Below are 21,329 nucleotides of genomic sequence, written 5' to 3' on the forward strand. Positions count from 1 at the left end.
AGGTAATAAAAATGTGTGCCAAGGACTTCAGTGCCAAACACACACTTTCTGATAGTACGACAAATAGTGCCTTTATTTAGTGTCAGCATAACATTACATGTCATTTAGCTGACGCTTTTGTCCAAAGCAACTTACATTACATTTAACACCCATGTTTTTTACAATATCACTTGCGGAAGAAATAGGGGTTGGGTATCTTGCTCAAGGAAACTTCGACATGGCACATGGAGCCAGGATTTAAACCACTGACCTTGCAGTTCCCAGAACACCCTCTCTACTCCATGCACAACAATTGCCACTAATATAAAATATATAATGCGCAGTGCCATACAGAGCATCTGTGGGATAGAGCATGGCTTTGTGCTGGTTGGATCTGTCCCCAAAGACCTTCTCACATCTTAAAGCATGTCTCATTATCAGTGCTTCTTCATCCAACACGTGGTGGCACTTGATATATCACCCTTATCACGTTTACAATTGCCCACCAGCCGACACCTCCCTAACTCCGCCCCAGCGGTCGGTCTGCCCGCTCTAATACCCCCACCCTGTTTTTTGACGCGCTTATTATTCGTCAGTTTGTTTCGGATCAGAGCGGCAGCTCATTTAACACATAAAACCGCAGGATTATTCTTAGCCTGGCTCTTAGCCTGGTCTGGAGCAGGCTAGCTTCCAATACATCGCCACGGTTACTTCGACGGGTTTAATTCAACCTGCTTTCGTGCAACAAAGTCCAAGCTATATTCCTCCAGGATAACCGGAATATCCCGGCTTAATCCCTTATCCTGGTTTTGTACCCCCCCCTGTTCTCTTTTTTCAGGCACCTCCCCCACTGTGTGAATGCAAGCTCTTTCCTGATTGTCCACCACCCGTGTCTCATTGCTTGCCCTTACTTGTGTATTTCGTCTTTGTCAATCCCTTTTTCTGTGCCAGTTGGTCTCAGGCTGTACCAGTGAGATTAAGAGCATTTTCATAGTGTCTTCTCTGTGCTTTGACCAGTTTCCGTGTCCTTGTGAGTTTTACCTGCCGATTTGGATACCGTTGCCTGTCTGACTGATTACCCGTGTACCGAAACCTTCTTATGTGAAACAATATATTCCCCACCTGATTACGTCTTGCCTGAGTCTGACAATGTCTTGACAATGTCTAAATATCCTCATATAGGACAGAAAAGGTTCCACTGCTTTAGACGGGAAGGTTTCTAACCTTGACCCTTGAGTCTCCAGGGTGTTAGGGTTAGGGAGACCCTAGAGAGATAATTGTGACTTCTGTTAACCAGTGGTGTTAAGCGGTAGGTAACGCGGCCACCACATCAACAGCAAAAAAAGGTAAAAGTAGGAAAATGTAACAAGGTATATCTGTCCCTGAGCTTTACAAGAACAATGCTCGTTGAAGAGAAACCTAAACAATGTGATTTGAATGAATGAATTTTATTGTTATTTTGAGTAAAATCATGAACTGATATGGAAAGTGAGGTAATATGTCCTCATAGAAAAACTTTTATATATAAAAAATATTTTATACAGTTTGTATATCATAATTCAATTAATTCAAAAGGTACACCCCGTTTGTCGGGAGGGGGACCCGAAAGCCTTCAATGTTCCTATACAATCAAAAATGGACTTGACAGAAAAAGTTTGGGAACCCTTGCATTAGTCATTATATCCCATAAGTCCACACAAATGTTTAATTGATCTTCTTCTCTAGTCTCAGCTCCAATTTATTGTTTAACATTTATTTATTTATGTTTGATTATGCGAGGTCTGTTTATTTTTTAATTCAATTTACATTGAATTCAATGCACATAGTTAAAAAAAATAATTCAACATTAATGTTTCAATGTCTGAGGTACGTTTCTGTCATTGCACAGATACGTGTTCACCTTCATCTACACGTTTGAAGCTACAATCAAAGTTCTGTCAAGAGGATTCTGTGTTGGTGGTTTTACCTTCCTGAAGGACCCATGGAACTGGTTGGACTTCATGGTCATCAGCATGGCGTAATACTCCCAACACACCTGGGCACACGTATTTATTATACATTAATAAACATACATTATTATTATCGTTGTTGTGATTACTGTTGATCAGTATTTTGATCAGTTCTCACCCTGTTACAAAAAGCTAATGCAATTTTTATTAAAGCCACCTGATAAGTGTATAATTTAGCTTGATGTCATAAATAGAGTTGAGCCCTTTCACTCTTATTTTTACGCTTATCATATTCTGGAACTAGAACTCGGAAAACATGAAAGCTGTGAACATTGTGAGAACATAGAACAATTCATAGAACTTTCAATGTCAAACACTTAAGATCAAACTTGAATCCCTAAGTTGTCTGCTTGTTTTTTTTAATTTCACTCCACAAAGATGATGTTATCTTCGTGTTTCAGATACGTGACAGAGTTTGTCGATTTGGGAAACGTTTCTGTTTTGAGAACGTTCAGAGTACTTCGAGCTCTGAAGACGATCACAGTCATCCCTGGTCAGTGTGTGTGTGTGTGTGTGTATGTGTGTGTTCACAAATCTGATCAGTTGCTCAGTTTTCTATTGCCGCCATTCCCTCCAGGCCTCAAGACGATAGTCGGAGCTCTCATTCAATCAGTGAAGAAGTTGGCCGACGTCATGATTCTGACCGTGTTCTGCCTCAGCGTCTTCGCTCTAATTGGTCTGCAGCTTTTCATGGGAAACCTCCGTCAGAAATGCGTCCTGATCTCACCGCTGTTGCTTAGTAACAACATGTCTGACCCCCACATTGGTACCGATTACCACAGTGACAACAACACCAAAAGCAACCATACAGGAAGGGGTGACTTTGATTACTCCGAGTACATCAATAACCCAGGTATGATGAGAATGTCCCAAACAACCCGGGTCAAATACTAAACCATAACCTTTGATAATCTTTGGTACAACTATTACTACAAAACTTCATTGAGTACCCAGTTATTGGCAAGAGCGGTCCTAATTGTTTAGTAAGACACACTGAACCGTATTGACAACCCATTACATGTAATTTAGATGATTTTATCCAAAGCGACTTACATTGCATTATAACCCATGCGTTACATTTTGCCTGGGGAGCAATTACGGGTTAGGTGTCTTGCTCAGGGACACATTGACATGGCACATGGGGCAGCCGGGATCCGAACCACCAACCTTGTGGCTCCCAGCGCACCACGCTACTCCATGCACCACCATCGTACTATGTACTCTACAATTACTACCTTTAATATACTTACTTAATACATTTATCTCCCAGAGGTACCAATACCTAATCCAGGTCTGATAATTTAAAATCAGACTGAGCTTTTGATATTTGATCAGGACAATTTTAAGAATAGTGAGATCCTAAACCTAAATTAAACTTGTTGAGCACTTTATCATTTCTATATCTCTGTCTGCCTGTCTGTTTGTCTACTTGTCTCTCACTGCCTTCCTGTCTGTTTCATAGAGAACTACTACTACCAGCCAGGTCAACTTGATGCTCTGTTGTGTGGTAACAGCTCTGATGCCGGGTAAGTTCACAACAATGATGGTAAAGATCATGATGATACTGACTGTGGTTTTGACGATAATGATGAGGAAGGTGATGTGTACAGGGTCTGTCCTGAGGGTTACATCTGTCTAAAAGCTGGAAGAAACCCAAACTACGGATACACCAGCTACGACTCGTTTGGTTGGGCCTTTCTGTCTCTGGTCAGACTGATGACCCAGGACTTCTGGGAAAACCTGTTCCAGCTGGTCAGTAACTGACTGGTCCCTGCAATTGACTGGTTCCTCCCCCAACTGGTCCCAGTAACTGACTGGTTCTTGTAATCGGTTGGAAGGAATTGGGTCTCTAACTTAGTGTAGATAGTTTTAAGATTGACAGGACAAACAACCAATCAGAGCGGAGCGGACCTTCCTAGTTTTCCCTTCTCTTTTACCAGTCTGTCTCTCACCTGTCTGTCTGAATGCAGACCCTGCGAGCAGCTGGTAAGACCTACATGATGTTCTTTGTGGTGGTCATCTTCCTCGGCTCCTTCTACCTTATTAACCTCATCCTGGCGGTGGTTGCAATGGCATACGCCGAGCAGAACGAGGCCACCATGGCCGAGGCTAAGCAAAAGGAGGAGGAGTACGCTCAGATCCTGGAGATGCTGAAGAATAGAGAGGAGGAGGTCATATATGATATTTAATCTAAATTGAATCTGCTCAGAGTAAAAACAGATAGCTCAGTATCAATTCTCCTTGTTGGTACAGCAGGCGGCCTGCAAGGCGGAACTCTCAGAGGAACAACATACAGCACCACAGAAGAAGACTTCTTCGGAAGAAATTAAAGGCCATGAGCACGAACACACAACCATGGAAGGTATTAGTTGTGTCTCATTTCACAGGCTGTATCCTCCTGACGTTTGTTTTACGTGGGCCGAGTCCCTACGGGGGGGATTTCCTGTTTACCTCTCCAGCTGTTCCTCCGCCCCCTCAGTTACCTAGCAACTTGCTGCTCTTGACAGTGTGAGCCTTGTAACTCAAAAAACATATAAAGTCCTGATAGAGAAGGTATTCTTCTTCTTGAGGGAAGAACATTTTCCAGTCCAAATAAGAACTACTGACCAACATCATCTAAGGAACTTTCTCTCTTAAAATCTTCCCTCTAGAACCTTTTCTCTGAATCTTCTCCCTAACCCGCTGTGTGTTACAGACTTTGCAGACGACCAGAGGCCGTGCCTTCCAGGTTGGTATGTCTTCTCTGACATCTTCCTGAAATGGAACTGCTGTGGCTGCTGGCGGAAGCTCAAACAGTTCCTCTACACCATTGTCATGGACCCTTTCATTGACCTCGGAATCACCATCTGCATCGTCCTCAACACCATCTTCATGGCCATGGAGCATTACCCCATGACTGAGGAGTTTGAGGAGCTTCTGAGCATCGGGAATCTGGTCGGTAAAAAAAAAGTCAGATAGTTGGTGTCTCTTCCAGTTAAAGCTTTGGTAGTGCTTTTGATTTGTGAAACAACTATTCACATCACTTTAAATCACTTCACTGTATCGCTTCACTAGTCTAATTATTAGGGCCGGGACTCGATTAGAAATATTAATCTAATTAATTAGAGGCTTTGTAACTAATTAATCGAAATTAATCGCATTTTAATTGCATAAATATTTGACCTGAGAACAGTGAGAAGTAATTTTTTTCACATGGATTTTTATTTTTGTTCAACCAATTCCAGCAGATAAGTGTAGCAATAGCATATTTAGAAAAATAGTACTTTCAGAAATTCAGGTAGCCTATAGGTAAGTAGACCTTCTGTAAACTATGTTTTTTTAAGTAGACCAATACTTTCAAGTACATTCAGAACATTGGTTTTTTTTTTGAGACGTGGACTTAGTTACCCTGGTCCTTAAACCAGTCATCTGGTGGAGTCTGGGTTGGGTGTGGGTCCTTGTACTCGGAGTCGGGCTAACGTCCACGCTAGCTAGTAATTGTTTTGCGTTGAGGTGATACTTGAGGCTCGATGTGCTGCGGTGATATGCAAATTCCTTGTTGCATAGCTTGCACACAACCATGCTCTTATCGACACCACGGTCTCGCCAGCTTCTTCGTTCATGTTCACTGTGGTTTGTTGTTGTCTGAAGTCATTAAGCTAGATGGTGCTCCAGTATAATCGGCCCGCCGAAACTCATTCAGTGAGAAACGTCCGGCGGTGCAAAAAATAAGTGTAAAAATGTTAAATGTGTTATTTTTTAATTAACATTAAATAATAATGAATTAATCTTAATTCACATTGTAATGAATTCATCTTAATAAACGCGCTAAAGTCCCGGCCCTACTAATTATGCATGTTTTCTCCATCAGGCTCATTGGGAGATGATTCGGTGGCATTTAAATATAGGATTAATGAACAATCACTAAAAAGAAGAATTGTAGACATATTGGTTTGTCGATGATGTTCTAAAGCTAAATCTCAGTAAGAATCTGCTGTTGCAGCTTTGTCTGTTAATCTCCACCGTACAGATTGATGAAGCCGACATGGAATCAGCACACCACCAGCATCTTAATGTGGAAAAATACATATAATAATCAATAAATAGATATAAAGTATAAAGTATGTAAATGTTTTTGAGTAAAAGTAAAAGTTTACTAGAAGAGATGTCTAACATCATATTGCATCAAATCATTGAGATACAACAAATACAGAGAAATGCAGCTGCTTCAGCTACTGTTCTGCAATATTGAAAATCCCATTAATTAAATAGCCTTGGTGCTAAGCTTCTTCTGCTGACCTCTTACCCCTGATCCTTGGCCTCAGGTCTTCACAGGGATCTTCACAGCTGAGATGGTCCTTAAACTTCTGGCTATGGACCCTTACTACTACTTCCAGGTCAGACTTTCTATTTGTTTGTCAATAGTGTTAAAAGATGGTCATTTTTTGACTATTTGACTGCAGCCCAACTCAGTGATGGTGAACAGCTGTTTCCAAGGTAGCATGTGTCTCTAATTAGTAATTTCCCATGGTTCCAGGTGGGCTGGAACATCTTTGACAGCATCATTGTCACCATGAGTCTTGTGGAGCTGGGATTGGCTGACGTCCAGGGCCTGTCTGTGCTGCGTTCCTTCCGATTGGTCAGTGTAAACTCATTACTTATTACACTCTTAAAGCCAATTAAGTTATCTATGTCCATCTCCATGTCTGTCTTCTCACCTGTCTCTCTCTGTCTCATGTCCAGATGCGAGTCTTTAAGCTGGCCAAGTCGTGGCCGACCCTCAACATGTTAATAAAGATCATTGGGAACTCGGTGGGGGCTCTGGGGAACCTAACTCTGGTTCTGGCCATCATCGTCTTCATCTTCGCAGTTGTTGGCATGCAGCTGTTCGGGAAGAACTACAAAGAGTGCGTCTGTCGCATCTCACTTGACTGCGAACTTCCCCGCTGGCATATGGACGACTTCTTCCATGCCTTCCTCATCATCTTCAGGATCCTGTGTGGAGAGTGGATTGAAACCATGTGGGACTGCATGGAGGTCTCAGGTCAGACCATGTGTCTGATTATCTTCATGATGGTCCTTGTCATCGGAAATCTGGTGGTGAGTCTGTGTAGTTCAGGCCCTCTAAGGACCGGTTATTGGTTGGGGGGGGGGGGGCGCGGACAGTGTTGTAGTCGGGTGAACGGACGTAGCAGTAACCAAACTGAACAGCAGCGCTACACTCTGTCAGCGCAAAATGACTCAATATAAAAAAAGCCTCTCATCTGTCAGAAGGAGGGAACCGACACAACCATTGCACACATGCTTGGTCATTACCTTACCAAATTACTTGCACTGATTGGAGTCAGAGTCATTGGGCACCCCTGCTCTACTGTAAGGGTGCCCAATATGTGGATCGCAATGAGTGGTGGTGGTTGAGACTATGGTTAATCTGATTCTGGGTTTTGCTGCAGATGTATCAGATGGGGTGGAGGGTTGCATCTGGTGCACTCTGAATTAATAACTGATAGTAAAAGAGAGCAGAACAGTTAATATTTGACAGCAGCGATGCGATTGGTTTACGGATCTGGTTGGATCCCGCACCCCAATCGTCCAGCAGCGTCACCACAGTTAGAGAAAAGGCAACCTGCAAACCACAGAGGATTGTTCAGCTTGTCTTCATGACTGTATTTATGCCTAAACTTCAATTCAATAAGGAGAGGCTTCTAGAATTTTTTTCTATTTATTTTATCTTGTCCAGCCCAAAATTGCAAATTACAAATTTGCCTCAGTCTGTACACATGCAATATCCTCTGTCCCGAAACCCTTACTTCGGCACAAGAACTCCCTAAAAAATGAAAACCCTTTGATAGTGAGAAACCTTAGGGAGAATGTCAGAAGAGGGATCCCTCTCCCGATTATATTGCAAGTAGTAAGCCAAGGGAGGAGAAGCACAAAGACTTCAGGAAAGAAGCAAAGCAGGTAATGTTGGTTTATGATGACAGTAATAGTAATGAAATTCATAATTAAAATACTAAAAATGATATAAGCAGCAGTTGCAAGTAGGGCCATGAACCATGGAAACCTCTGAGGCGACAACAGGCATAGCGGAGCTGGGTGATCCGAACTGCCAAACGGATTGAAGCGCAGCGGTTAAATGCCACTGGTGACCCTGAGCAGTAATTCCATGTCCATGACGGACCAATTTACAAAAATGTACTATATTAAATATTACTGCGTACATTACATGTTTCAATAGACCCATATTGACTATTTGTAAAATGTAATTTGTTTGTAAGTTGGGGCCACTCCCCATAGACCTCTATGGACCAGCTGCCACTGTCTGGTTGCCTATTACTAAACAAGCACGCTTCTTCCTGGTCTTGTTTCAGGTCCTGAATCTCTTCCTGGCTTTGTTGCTGAGTTCGTTCAGTGGTGATAATCTTGCAGCTCCAGAAGAAGAAGGAGAAAACAATCTTCAGATTGCCATAAACAGACTCAGTTGGGCTGTGGCTTGGGCAAAAAAATGGATCCTGGAACAATTCTGGACTCTCACCGGAAAGAGGAACGACCTTGATCTAAACCCCCCTGGTAAGAACAGATCTAGAACTTAAGCGAAGACTTTATGGATTTAATTGAGAATATATTTAGCAGTGTTCTTTTCTTGCTGTTATTTGTTGTATTATTCATTTGGAGTTCTAGTTGTTTTGTTTCATTTGTAAAGGATGGTGGAAGTTGAAATCATAGATTTCATGACAGAATATAGTTTGTGTGACTACTTATTTTTTTTCCTTTTTTGTACATTTTATTGTTAGGGGTTGACAGTAAAGAAGACAACAGGATGACGGGGGAGATTTTGCCTTTGACCTTTGTGACTTTGGGCCAGCCATTGTCAAAGATCAAGTCCCTTGACTATAACCATGGCAACATGGTCCCTATTGCAGAGGCCGAGTCTGACCTAGAGACGGCAGACAATGATGAAGCGGAGGAAGATGAGGAGGAAGAAACGCAGTCCAATGTGAACATTATTCTATTCTATTCTATTCCATTATGTTCGATCCTATTTTATTGTGTTCTATAATATTCTATTCTTACAAATGTAACTGAGAGACAGATGGTGATGTCATCTCCAGTTAGTTGAAGAGGTGAACAGCCCAAATATCTATTATTCTCTCTTTGAACTTTATTTAACCAGGTAACCCAATGGAGAAAAAATTGTCATCAATATAGTCGATACAAGATATGAATAGAAAATAGCTAAAAGTTAAAGGTATGAAAGTGAAAGTGAATGCTACATTCATGAATTTTGTTTTATTAGTAATAAGATGAAGCTGAAAGTTGGAGGAGGCATTCAAATTATTCATAAAATACTCTCTTAAAATTCTCTCATCCTGTGAGTATTGTAAAGTCACATCCATGATCGGTACCAAGGAGAGGTGAGTGCATGCATGGTGGGAACCCTGCGATCACAGGTGTAGGTCATCAACCACTCCCTTTTGATGTATTTGATGGTATGTTTGATGTGTTTTCTTAGTGTGACGACTCATCGGTCTGCAGCACCATACAGAAACCTCCTGAGGCTCTTGAGGATGCAGAAAAGGAAGAGCATGAAACAAACAGCCCTGAGGACTGTTTCACCGACGGTACGAAAACACATAAACATAGCTACTCCTTTGTGTGCAGAAAGCTTTTTACACCAGAACAAATCAATGAAGCCCAGTGGCAGTCCTTTTTATTTCCTAATGAAGCAGCCTTTCTTGCTTTCTTGCTGCTCTTTTCTGAAGGAGAGTGAACATCCACATAGGGATGCCCTAGACTTATACTGCACACGGTCCATTAACTGTCTGTCGTTGTAAACTGATGCATATGATTCATTGAACAATCCCAGACAACTTTCTGTTCCATGAAGGAGTGAATCTGCTAAGAGGTTGTGTTTTAAAGAGAGCAGAAAATGAATTCACACCAGATGAGTGTGAAAATACATCTTGAGTCAACAGAAGAACAAAACAACAAGGTGAAATGTTCCAGTCTGGAAACATTGTAATATTTATTTATCTGATTCAAATACAACGTTCGTTGTGTATATATTTTAGATTGTTACAGACGCTGTCCGTTCCTGGACATAGACACGTCCCAGAGCAGAGGGAAGGTGTGGTCTAACATCAGGAGAACCTGCTTCTTCATTGTAGAACACAACTACTTTGAGACCTTCATCATTTTCATGATTCTGCTTAGCAGTGGAGCTCTGGTAAATTAATAAATTATTGATTTAGGCTTTCTTTGGTCATGTTGGTGTTAACATGATGTCTGTTTAATGTTTAGGCCTGATCTGATTGGGTATGATAAACGCATGTGGTGTGAGTACTAATCGGTGGAGACAACATGGCTGAATTTCTGGATACTAATCATGGACACCACATTTTACCCAGGTCAGATGACTTCACTTGAATCACAACCACCTAACCTTGTCAACATATGGCAATGGTGGCAACGGTGGCTCCTCCATGTGCCGTGTTGAGGTGTCCCTGGGTGAGACACCTAACCCCTAATTGCTGTTAGTAAACCATGGGTTAACATGCAAGTCGCTATGTATAAAAGTGTAACCTAAATGATGTGTAATTAGGTAATAGTTTAATCAGAATTGCAAAGAGCACAGTTGTGAAGATGACAGGTACACCTTCAGTTCTGTCATCTGATTTTATTAGATATTTCTGTAAACTGGAAGACCTCTTATAAAACTACACGGGAGAGCCTGAGATTAATGTTTTTTTTACCAACGTAAATTTAGAAGTTGTGATGTGAGTACTAACCTGTGGAGACAACATGGTTGAGCCTCTGGATACTCATCATGGAAAAAAATACCTGGAAAGACTCCAGACTGAGGTTTGAGTAAATCTTATCGCTCAGTTTAAGATATGATAGCAGCAAAGGGGGTAAAGTGCACACAGACATAGACAAGATTAAGAGTTATAAATCAAAGTAATAAAAAAAGAATCCACAATAATTGGACTAAAATTTAATTAAATATTATACAATTATTAAATAATGTAGACAGACATTATGTATGAATAAAGAACTATTAGAATTGAATACATTGCATGGGTTTTCTGTGGTTTTGGGGCAGAGCTGTTGTGCAGTCTCACAGCAGCAGAAAGAAAAGCAATGCGGTACCTCTTCTTCACAGAACTCGATGCTGCTTCTTGAGTCATCTTTCCAAATGTTCATTTCCATATCCCTTCTCCTTCAATTTATGACAAAGGACTGTGCATGTGGCATAACATACAAAGATAAAATAACATTTGTTGTGTACTGGCACTAACTACCTTTCAGTCCAACCTGATGTAAGGTTCTTCCTGTTCTCATTAATACATTAGTAGAACCCTCTCAACGTGGTAACATTACTCTGTGTGTAAACAGGCGTTTGAAGACATCTACCTGGAGCAGCGGCGGGTCATAAAGACAATCCTGGAATATGCAGACCAGGTGTTCACCTACGTGTTTGTAGTAGAGATGATTCTAAAGTGGGTCGCCTATGGATTCAAGACTTACTTCACCAACGCCTGGTGCTGGCTCGACTTCCTTATTGTAGATGTAAGAACGTTTGAACTGAAACAACCTGATCTCACCTCCGTTGGATTGTTTCTGACTCGCGTAATTCAACATCATTCAATAACTAATAAGACATCAGCGTTGAAGTTCAGTTAGAATATGTGATGTCATCACCACGTGTGCTGTGTATTCCAGGTGTCTCTGGTGTCTCTGACAGCAAACATCTTGGGATACTCGGAGCTGGGCGCCATCAAGTCGCTGAGGACTCTGAGAGCTCTAAGGCCACTGAGGGCACTGTCTCGCTTCGAGGGCATGAGGGTGAGTCATGCATTATGAACACATACACTAAGACTGACAGGTTTATCTGTAGGTAATCTGTCTGTCTTTCACCAGAGGATATGAATAGTCTTCCTAACTCTGCCTGTTTGTCTCAGATTCATCACACGTTTTTCTCAAAGGTCCGTTATAGTATTATGTTGTTAATTAATTTTATTTTGAATGTCACGTGACATCTGTCATCCAATCTGACTTACTGCATATCTGAAAAGGGTCATGAAAACCGTCCTCCATGGTTTTATAACAGGCTGTAACATGCCAAAATCATGCAACGTGCTGCGTATTACAGCCTGTAACACAGCTTGTAATATCCTGCGGGTAGGGAAAGCACAAAGACTTTAGGAAAGGTTTTATGATGACAGTAATAGTAATATCATTAATATTTGAAATAGTAAAATGATGATGATAGCAGTATCAGGTATCAGCAGGGCCACGGCAGGAGGCAGGAACAGGGTCCAGATTGAACCATGATTCATGGAAACCTGTGAGGCGAGAAAGCACAAATACTCCGTGGAAGGGACAAAACTTACAGTAATAGAGTATTAATAGGGCATTAATGTTTACAGTAATAGAGTATGGGGAATGGGAATGTTAATGGTGGTAGAAGTGGTAGGGTTCCGCGGGGCCAGGCAGGAGTCAGGATCAGGGTCCAGGTGGAACCACCATCTACATTACATTACATTATATGTCATGTAGCTGACGCTTTTATCCAAAGTGACTTACAATAAGTGCATTTCAACCATAGAGATACAAACTCAGAAGAACAAGTAACAAGAAACTACAATTTTCATAAAATAAGCAGTTTCAAAACATGTTATAGATAAGTGCCATTATAAGTACAATTTAACTGCTAAAATTTGTTAGTGCTACAGTTTGTTAGTGTTTAAGTTGTTGTCCAAAGAGGTGTGTCTTGAGTTTTCGGCGTAAGACTTAAAGGCTCTCCGCAGTCCTGATATCATCAGAGAGCTCGTTCCACCATCTGGGAGCCAGGACAGTAAAGAGTCGCGATCTCGCCGAGTGCTTTTCTCTCACTGAGGGAGGAATAAGCAGTTTGGCAGATGCAGAGCGGAGTGTGTGGGTTGTATGTAGGGTTTTACCCAGTGTTGTGCCTGAACGCGTTCATTGAACAATAGTTCATGAACTTGTTCATATTTTGGGCGAACGTGAACTGAACGTACTGTATTAATGTCACGTATTGCCTCCACTGGAAAAGACCCAACTGCAGATCTGTTTATCACCATGTACTTTATTCGTGAACAAAAGGGGGCACCGGACTAGGAGGTGACGGGGTGGTGACGGCGGTCCCGGATTCCAGAGGTGGGGGAAAACAGTGAGCGGGATTCCCGGGGAGGTGCGTAGGCCACACGGCCCGTTCAGGTGCCTGGGTTGAAAAGAGGAAGACAGGACACTGGTTAGTTTAGAACAGCGGCCTCTGACTTCTAGCTGTTCTTCGACCTGAGTTGTCGGTCTGACTCACAAACAAGACTAACAATCCGGCGGGGAAGAGGCTTCGGGGCCGCTCCTAAATACCTCCCCTGATTGGAAGGCAGCACCAGGTGGGTGATTGTGGATGAGACGCAGCTGGGCCCTGCTTTCACCTCCGTGCTGACGTCCGGCCCCCTCGAGTGCTGGTTGGTGCCAACACACCGACGCCTCCTGAGGGTGGCGACCTGACAATTAATGCCCGATGAACGTTACTGTGAACTATGAATGGCACGTTCTTTCAGGTTAACATCGTTCAATGGGGTGCCAGATTTCTATAGAAAACACACCGTAAACGCGCCTTAATAAGTAGCGGAAAAAACACCCAATCTGGCAACACCAGCCTCCAGTGTCGCACCGCCGCTTGCGTCATCAAAAACAAAGAAATGCATGGAGGCGACCGCTGTGTGTAGCAAAGAGGCGGCGTATAATAATTTTAAAAAGTTTTATGAAGTTACTGATAAGGTCGGTGAGGATGGGAGGAATCTGACCTTAGCAAACATTTGCACCTTAATGATAACTGTCGTGTTTTTATTCCTTATTTAAAAAAGACCATTCAAGCAGCATGTGTTTGAGAATGTACTGTAGGGGTGAACGCTGCAGCTGCTGCTAGCGTGGAGTGAATGGACAGTAGCATTAAAGCAACAAAGGGGAAATGCTGTCCCCTCAATGCTAATGTAAACCCTGGTTGGATAAGGATTCAAAATTGGATATGAAGATTAAATCTGATGCATAGTTTCAGTGTTAAAACTGATCAAATAATTGCTATCTGTGGTTCTATATGGGCTTTGGCAATAATTTAGAAAAATAATAGCTCGCAGCAACGTATGGAAAAAAAAAACTGAACTAGTTCATTTTTTGGAACGGTGAACTTAGTTCAAAAATTTTGAAGTTTGAACTATGAACTGAACAAGTTCATTTTAAATTGTCTGAACTGAACTTTGAACTAGTTCATGTAGAAAGTGAACTTTCCCAACACTGGTTTTACCATGTCCTGGATGTAGAGTGGACCCGATCCATTCACAGTGTGAGAACCAATGTTTTAAACTGGATGCGGGCAGCCACTGGTAACCAGTGAAGAGAACGGAGAAGTGGTGTGGTGTAGGTGAATTTGGAAGGTTGAAGACCAGTCGAGCTGATGCATTCTGGATGAGCTGCAGTGGTCGAATGGCGGTAGCAGGGAGGCCTGTCAGTAGAGTTACAATAGTCAAGGCGGGAGATGACCAGAGCCTGAATCAGTACCTGCGCTGAGAGGAGCTTGATAACTGGCTCTGGCTCCCATCCTACTTTTTTAAGACTCTATGAACCACAAGTAACCAGTATCTATGGAGTGCAGCTGCCTTGTAGGGCACAAGCTCTTTAAGATAAGACGATGCCTCACCAGCAAGTGCCTTGTAGGTGAGGAAAAGTGCCTTAAATTATTTTCTTGATTTAACAGGGAGCCAGTGCAAAGAAGATAATACAGGGGAAGAAAAGAAAAGAAATGAGTCCTTTGGCCGATGCAAGTAGATCGTTCGTAATTTTCACCAACCATTTCTGTGCTACGATGCACTCAACAGGATATTCGAAAGAAATGGAAGATTACAGATAGGTCTGTAGTTAGCCAACATCTCTACCTTGAGTAGGTTTCGTAAGAAGAGGTTTTAATTGAAGCTACCTTGAAGGACTGTCGTACATGTCCTAATAAAGGGAAAACTTCCTTAAACATCTTAGTCAGAATCAGATTCAAGAGACAAGTAGAAGATCCAGACTTTGTAGAGGTCAGTTAATCAAGGTTGATGCCATTCAAGCAAGGCATCGGGGCTTACTGCTGCATCCAAGGTTCCTGCATCCAAGGACGGGTCGGCATTGGTTGAAGGCAGGAGACCATACATTTTCTCTTTGATAGTCAGAATCTTATCATTGAAGAAATTCCTGAAGTTGTTACTACTGAGGTCCAAAGGAATACACGGCTCAATAGAGCTCTGACTCTCTGTCAGTCTGGCTACAGCGCTGAAGAGAAAGCTGGAGTTGTTTTTATTTTTCTCTATTAATGCTGAGTAATAAGATGCTCTTGCGTTACGGAGAGCCTTCTTTTATGTTTTAAGGATATCTTGCCAAACTAGCCTAGAGCCTTCTGGTTTGTACTGTTTGCTTTAAGTTCCGAGTTTGAGGGTTATACCAAGGAACAAACAATATTTACATATTACATGCTTAATATTACAACCTTTCCCTGTCTGCCTGCAGGTGGTGGTAAACGCCCTTGTTGGAGCCATCCCCTCCATCTTCAATGTGCTGCTGGTTTGTCTGATCTTCTGGCTCATTTTCAGTATCATGGGAGTGAATCTGTTTGCAGGAAAGTTTTATCATTGTTTTAATGAGACGTCTGCGGAGATGTTTCTCCCCGAAGACGTCAACAACAAGAGCGAGTGCTTCGCTCTGATGAAGGCAAATTTCACTGAGGTGCGCTGGAAGAATATAAAGGTCAACTACGACAATGTGGGAATGGGCTACCTGTCACTGCTGCAAGTGGTGAGTCGGACCTATGAGACATTAAATCCATGAGACGTGATGGCTGAGCACCAGAATGTTGTGAATTGGTCTAATAGCATGCTGATATCAATACACATCAGACAGAGAAACATTTAAACTATCTATGCTCATAGCATCATGATAATTGTTGTATCAAAATGTATTTTTTGGCCTTTCCTTTGGGCCCCTGTCCTATTGTTTTTACCACACAGGGAGTTTAGGTCCAGTTGGTTTGACTCACAGCCTTGCCCTTCAAATATGAAACCAGAAGAAGTTTGTTGTTTAGTTGTTGCTTGGTATCTATTGTCATATATATATTTATATATATTTTCAGTCACAACTGTGTCCACAGATGTTTTTCAGTTTCTGTTGTGTTTGTTCCGACATTTCATATTCTAGTAGTCTCCTTTAAAAGGGAAGTGAATGTGTCTGTTTCAGGCTACTTTTAAGGGCTGGATGGACATCATGTACGCAGCTGTGGACTCCAGAGACGTCAGTGCACTTTCCAAGTTGTACTAACTACACTCTTGCAAATACTCGTACTATAAGAATACTAACACTGGTAATAACACTGGTACTCACACTGGAATTAAAAACTGTTCCTTCTGAAGGTCACCCATTTGGTCAAAGAACTGATCCTCAAATGTGAGGAAACCGACGTTCTGGTTTACACCTTCTTTTAGGAGGCGCACTTCCATGCGCGGTATCTGTACATGACGCAATACATAATTAGGCGCACATTACGTATCCCCTGCCATCTCTTTATGGGGAAACTCCTACTTTCTCCTTGCATATGCATGACAGAAAAGCACAATTTGCCATTTTCAGTTTCCGCGACAACAGGTAGTCTGCGCTTTCACCTCAGTGCTGCATGTTTGTACATACCTCACATGCTTGGTACATGAGGCATATGTAATTTACATGCAGACACATATAAGTAGGTCTATTCTTTTGTTAATATTTAGATACTGAGTGATGTGGGACAATGATGTCAATTTATTTTTTGCAACTTTTAATTTAACAGTGACAAGATAAAGGGACCATGCAGTTAAAGAAAATGCTGGTCATGTAAAGTCTTACATTCTTCTCAGCATAACTGGTTAATTTCTACATTTTAAGTATGAAGTGAAGAAATGTTGACCATTCAAAAAATGTGCAACGATAAACTGTTTGAATGTAAATTGGTTGTTTTCTTTTACTGCCGTTTGCCGACCGTACTGCCGACGTTTTATTGTAAAACCTTTTGTTAAATTCAATACATGTCTACATTTCATTCATACATTACATTACATGTCATTTAGCTGACGCCTTTATCCAAAAGCGATAAAGCGACTTAGAATTCAACTGAAATAGTGTTGCAATTCTAAATGAACTGAAGTAGGGCACAGGTTGACACAAGATATATTTAATCATGACATTCAGTAAAGTTCAAAGAACAAATTATATTAGTTAATGTAGAATTTTAAGGAAGATCTTTCACTCATATGTTTAAGTTAAAACCACATGTTAGATTTTACAGTGTACAAACACTTGGACTAATACTGATAATAATTGTGGTGGAAATTAGTAGATAATGTCCTTGTGAGAAATGCAAAGTATCTTAAGCTTGTTCAAGTATATATTACAGCTTTACATATAGAATAAACGTAAGTACTACACACATCATACAAAAGCCATAAGTACAGGCTAGAGTTTAATGACTCAATTCTGCTCTAGAGGGCCAAATTGTTCCTTCTGCCTTAGAGGAGCAGGAAGATCTGATCAAGATTCTTGGTGTAAAGAGAAGTTTTAATACAAATTAGAGAGGGTTGTGTGGTCCAATCAGAAGGGCAGCCTGCACAAAGGAACTTCGAGATGTTGAAAGAATGCACATTTTAAAACCCTGTCCATGTGAACGTAGGCAATCGTGTTTGACAGACAGATGACAAATGGATTGATAAAGTTTCCAGTTGTGGAAACACTGTGCTAGTGTGGATTATTTTCAGTCTAGAATAGATGTCACAAAGTTCATGAGGGAGGTCACAGAGTGCCAGAGAAAACTCTGTGCATGAGATCAATCAATTTTCACTCAATACTAATAATGGTACTAATATTGGCAATAATAATAATGTAATATAATGTAATTACGCTTATACTAATGCTGGTACTGTTACTCATATAATTATATTGGTACTAATTCTGGTACTCATACTAGAATTATTACTGGAACTAATACTATATCTGACACTGGGACATATACTGATCCTCATACTGCAAAGGGTGAGATACAAACCCAGCCAACAAAGTACAATAACAGCTACCTTTAAAGTGAATTGGCTCCAGTTACCACGGTTACCATGATTACTGTTTGCATTTGTCTAGGTGGAGTCCCAGCCGATATATGAGACCAATTTGTACATGTACCTTTACTTTGTCATCTTCATCATCTTTGGCTCCTTCTTCACCCTCAATCTTTTTATCGGAGTCATCATAGACAACTTCAACCAGCAGAAATCTAAGATATGTTTCTACTCATAGACATTATTTTACTCTCTAAATAAAGAAATGATAACATATTTTAATCTGCTCTTATGTTTTGTCCGCTTTACTTGGGAGGAACAGATCTTTTCATGACAGAGGAGCAGAAGAAATACTACAACGCCATGAAGAAACTTGGTTCTAAGAAACCTCAGAAACCGGTTCCACGACCCGAGGTCAGTTCCGTTCCTTCCTGCCACACTTCCTTAGCTACAGGTTTGAAGATTTAGGTGAGATTTTATGGAGGAAGCTTTCTGTCAGTTATCTTTTTCTGGTCTCTCTTTTTCATCAGAACAAGTTCCAAGCTTTGGTTTTTGACCTGGTGACCACACAGCTTTTTGACATCTTCATTATGGTGTTGATCTGCCTCAACATGGTGACCATGATGGTGGAGACCGATGAGCAGAGCAAAGAGAAGGAGATGATCTTGTACTGGGTCAACCTTGTTTTCATCATCGTTTTCACTACAGAGTGCTCTCTGAAGATGATCGCTCTACGGCAGCACTACTTCGCTGTCGGATGGAACATCTTTGACTTTGTTGTCGTCATCCTGTCCATTGTAGGTGAGTTGGTGAATCAGGTGATGTCATCGTTCATTGTTGTGTCAAAGAGCTTTCTATTTAAATGTCAAAATCAATTGTCAAAAAAGTTAAGAGGTACTTAATAGGTGTTCTGGTTTAAGTCTAACAACCATGTTCTGTTTAAACCCTGAACGACAACATTGGGTCTTGCTCCCTTACTTCCTTCCCTTTAGGCCTTCTCCTTGCTGACATCATAGAGAAATATTTTGTTTCTCCCACGCTCTTCCGTGTTATCCGATTGGCTCGTATCGGCCGAGTCCTTCGTCTCATTCGTGGAGCCAAGGGGATCCGGACACTGCTGTTTGCCCTGATGATGTCACTTCCTGCCTTATTTAACATCGGCCTGCTACTCTTCCTAATCATGTTTATATTCTCCATCTTTGGAATGTCTAACTTTGCATACGTGAGGAAAGAGGCCATGATCGACGACATGTTTAACTTTGAGACATTTGGGAACAGCATGATCTGTTTGTTCATGATCACCACGTCGGCCGGGTGGGATGGTCTGCTCAATCCCATCATGAACACACCACCGGACTGCGACCCGAACTTGGAGAACCCTGGATCCATGGTCCGCGGAGACTGTGGCAGCCCGGCGTTAGGCATCGTCTTCTTCACCACCTACATCATCATGTCCTTTCTAGTTGTGGTCAACATGTACATCGCTATCATCCTGGAGAACTTCAACGTGGCTACAGAGGAGAGCGCTGATCCGCTGTGTGAGGATGACTTTGAGATGTTCTATGAAACGTGGGAGAAGTTTGACCCCGATGCTTCTCAGTTCATACAGTACAGGTGAGTTTTAGTCTGGTAGTCTTGGATCCTAATGGGACCCAACAAAGCTCTAACAGAATCTGTGTTTCACAGCAAGCTGTCAGATTTCTGTGACACTCTGAAGGATCCTCTGAGGATTGCCAAACCCAACACCATTAAACTGATCCACATGGATCTGCCACTGGTTCCTGGAGACAAGATCCACTGTTTGGACATCCTGCTGGCTCTCACTGCACAGGTAGCATGACCTGCTCATATATCATGTCATGTTAAAGGGGACATATTATGAAAATTACGTTTTGATAGGTCTTCTACATGTCAATGTGTCTGTCTGGCATGTTTAATTCAATTCAATTCAATTCATTTTATTGTGTATAGCTCAAAATCGCAAATTACAAATTTGCCCCAGAGGGCTTTACAGTCTGTACACATGCAACATCCTCTTTCCCGAAACCCTCACATCGGCACAGGAAAAACTCCCCAAAATATGAAAAAACCCTTCAATGGGGAAAAAAGGGAAGAAACCTTAGGGAGGACATCAGAGGAGAGATCCCTCTCCCGGGATGGACAGACTGCAATGGATGTCATGTGTACAAAATGTAACACAATGTAAAAGATGTACAATACATTCAATTTCTCTAACAGAAATGATACAAGTAATTGCCAGTAGCAGAACAAGTGTACGGCAGGACCACTGCAGGGACAACCTCCATCAGATAGAACCTCCATCCACAGAGGCTTCTGTGGGGAGGGAGAGCAGAAAGATGTTGGTTTATGATCACAGTAATATTAATCATATTTAAAGTAATGATTGCAGCAGCAGGTGTCAGCAGAGCCATGCCAGGTGTCAGAACCAGGGTCCGCACGGAACTACAATTCACAGAGACCTGCTAGGCGAGAAACCACAAAGAACTCCCGGAAAGAAGCTTAATTATTGATGTACATTAATAAAACATGGATGATTGTGGAAGGAGAGAGTGAGAGTGAGAGTGCGAGAGGGGCTCGGTGTGTCCTAGAAGTCCCCCGGCAGTCTAAGCCTAGAGAAGCTTAACTAAGGGCTGGTCCAGGCTAACCTGAGCCAGCCCTAACTATAAGCAATATCAAAGAGGAACGTTTTAAGCTTTATCGTAAATGAACTGACCGAGTCTGCCCCCCGGACTGAAAGTGGAAGCTGGTTCCACAAAAGAGGAGCTTGATAACTGAAGGCTCTGGCCCCCATCCTACTTTTTAAAACTCTAGGAACCACAAGTAGCCCAGCATCTACGGAGCGCAGATGCCTTGTAGGGCAATACGGTGTAACAAGCTCTTTATGATAAGATCTTAGTCTACTAATCCCCAAAGGCTGGAGGAAAGCAACTTCCGTGTTTTTGTATGAATTCTGTGATGAACAAACTGATTTAATGTTCCGGGGTTTGCCGACTTCACCAGACCCTTAGATCACCTTGCCCGCCCCCACCAACACACCAAACCAGTGAACCTTTCTTGCAGTGTTGTCGGCTGCACAGTTGCTTTCTCTACATGGTGTCCCAGGTAGAAAGCACAAGAACCAGATGGAATGGGGAGAAAAAGCTGTGGGATAAACAGACTGCGGGGGGAGAGGCTTAAAGACACAGGCGTTAAAACGGAACGCTTT

The 21,329-nt window shown here is 41.9% G+C and overlaps 1 protein-coding gene across 4 annotated transcripts in view; it reads left to right on the forward strand.

Annotated features, from left to right (window-relative positions):
• Positions 1 to 21,329, forward strand: part of scn4ab (sodium channel, voltage-gated, type IV, alpha, b) — a 39,403-nt gene that overhangs the window by 14,563 nt on the left and 3,511 nt on the right. For 3 of the 4 annotated variants that reach the window (XM_062565895.1, XM_062565898.1, XM_062565896.1), the window contains exons 6-29: positions 1,868 to 1,996; positions 2,390 to 2,481; positions 2,566 to 2,841; positions 3,451 to 3,514; positions 3,599 to 3,740; positions 3,959 to 4,159; positions 4,242 to 4,350; positions 4,684 to 4,922; positions 6,293 to 6,364; positions 6,505 to 6,606; positions 6,711 to 7,067; positions 8,339 to 8,537; positions 8,762 to 8,964; positions 9,481 to 9,589; positions 10,040 to 10,194; positions 11,364 to 11,537; positions 11,691 to 11,813; positions 15,540 to 15,824; positions 16,263 to 16,316; positions 18,186 to 18,323; positions 18,413 to 18,517; positions 18,634 to 18,904; positions 19,096 to 19,717; positions 19,790 to 19,934. In XM_062565895.1, coding sequence (XP_062421879.1) covers positions 1,868 to 1,996; positions 2,390 to 2,481; positions 2,566 to 2,841; positions 3,451 to 3,514; positions 3,599 to 3,740; positions 3,959 to 4,159; positions 4,242 to 4,350; positions 4,684 to 4,922; positions 6,293 to 6,364; positions 6,505 to 6,606; positions 6,711 to 7,067; positions 8,339 to 8,537; positions 8,762 to 8,964; positions 9,481 to 9,589; positions 10,040 to 10,194; positions 11,364 to 11,537; positions 11,691 to 11,813; positions 15,540 to 15,824; positions 16,263 to 16,316; positions 18,186 to 18,323; positions 18,413 to 18,517; positions 18,634 to 18,904; positions 19,096 to 19,717; positions 19,790 to 19,934 — 4,366 coding nt within the window. The remainder of the gene's footprint in view (positions 1 to 1,867; positions 1,997 to 2,389; positions 2,482 to 2,565; positions 2,842 to 3,450; positions 3,515 to 3,598; positions 3,741 to 3,958; positions 4,160 to 4,241; positions 4,351 to 4,683; positions 4,923 to 6,292; positions 6,365 to 6,504; positions 6,607 to 6,710; positions 7,068 to 8,338; positions 8,538 to 8,761; positions 8,965 to 9,480; positions 9,590 to 10,039; positions 10,195 to 11,363; positions 11,538 to 11,690; positions 11,814 to 15,539; positions 15,825 to 16,262; positions 16,317 to 18,185; positions 18,324 to 18,412; positions 18,518 to 18,633; positions 18,905 to 19,095; positions 19,718 to 19,789; positions 19,935 to 21,329) is intronic. The other variant, XM_062565897.1, reaches the window with a different exon arrangement.

The sequence above is a fragment of the Pungitius pungitius genome, chromosome 12 (assembly GCF_949316345.1).
Source record: "Pungitius pungitius chromosome 12, fPunPun2.1, whole genome shotgun sequence".
Classification (NCBI taxonomy): Eukaryota; Metazoa; Chordata; class Actinopteri; order Perciformes; family Gasterosteidae; genus Pungitius; species Pungitius pungitius.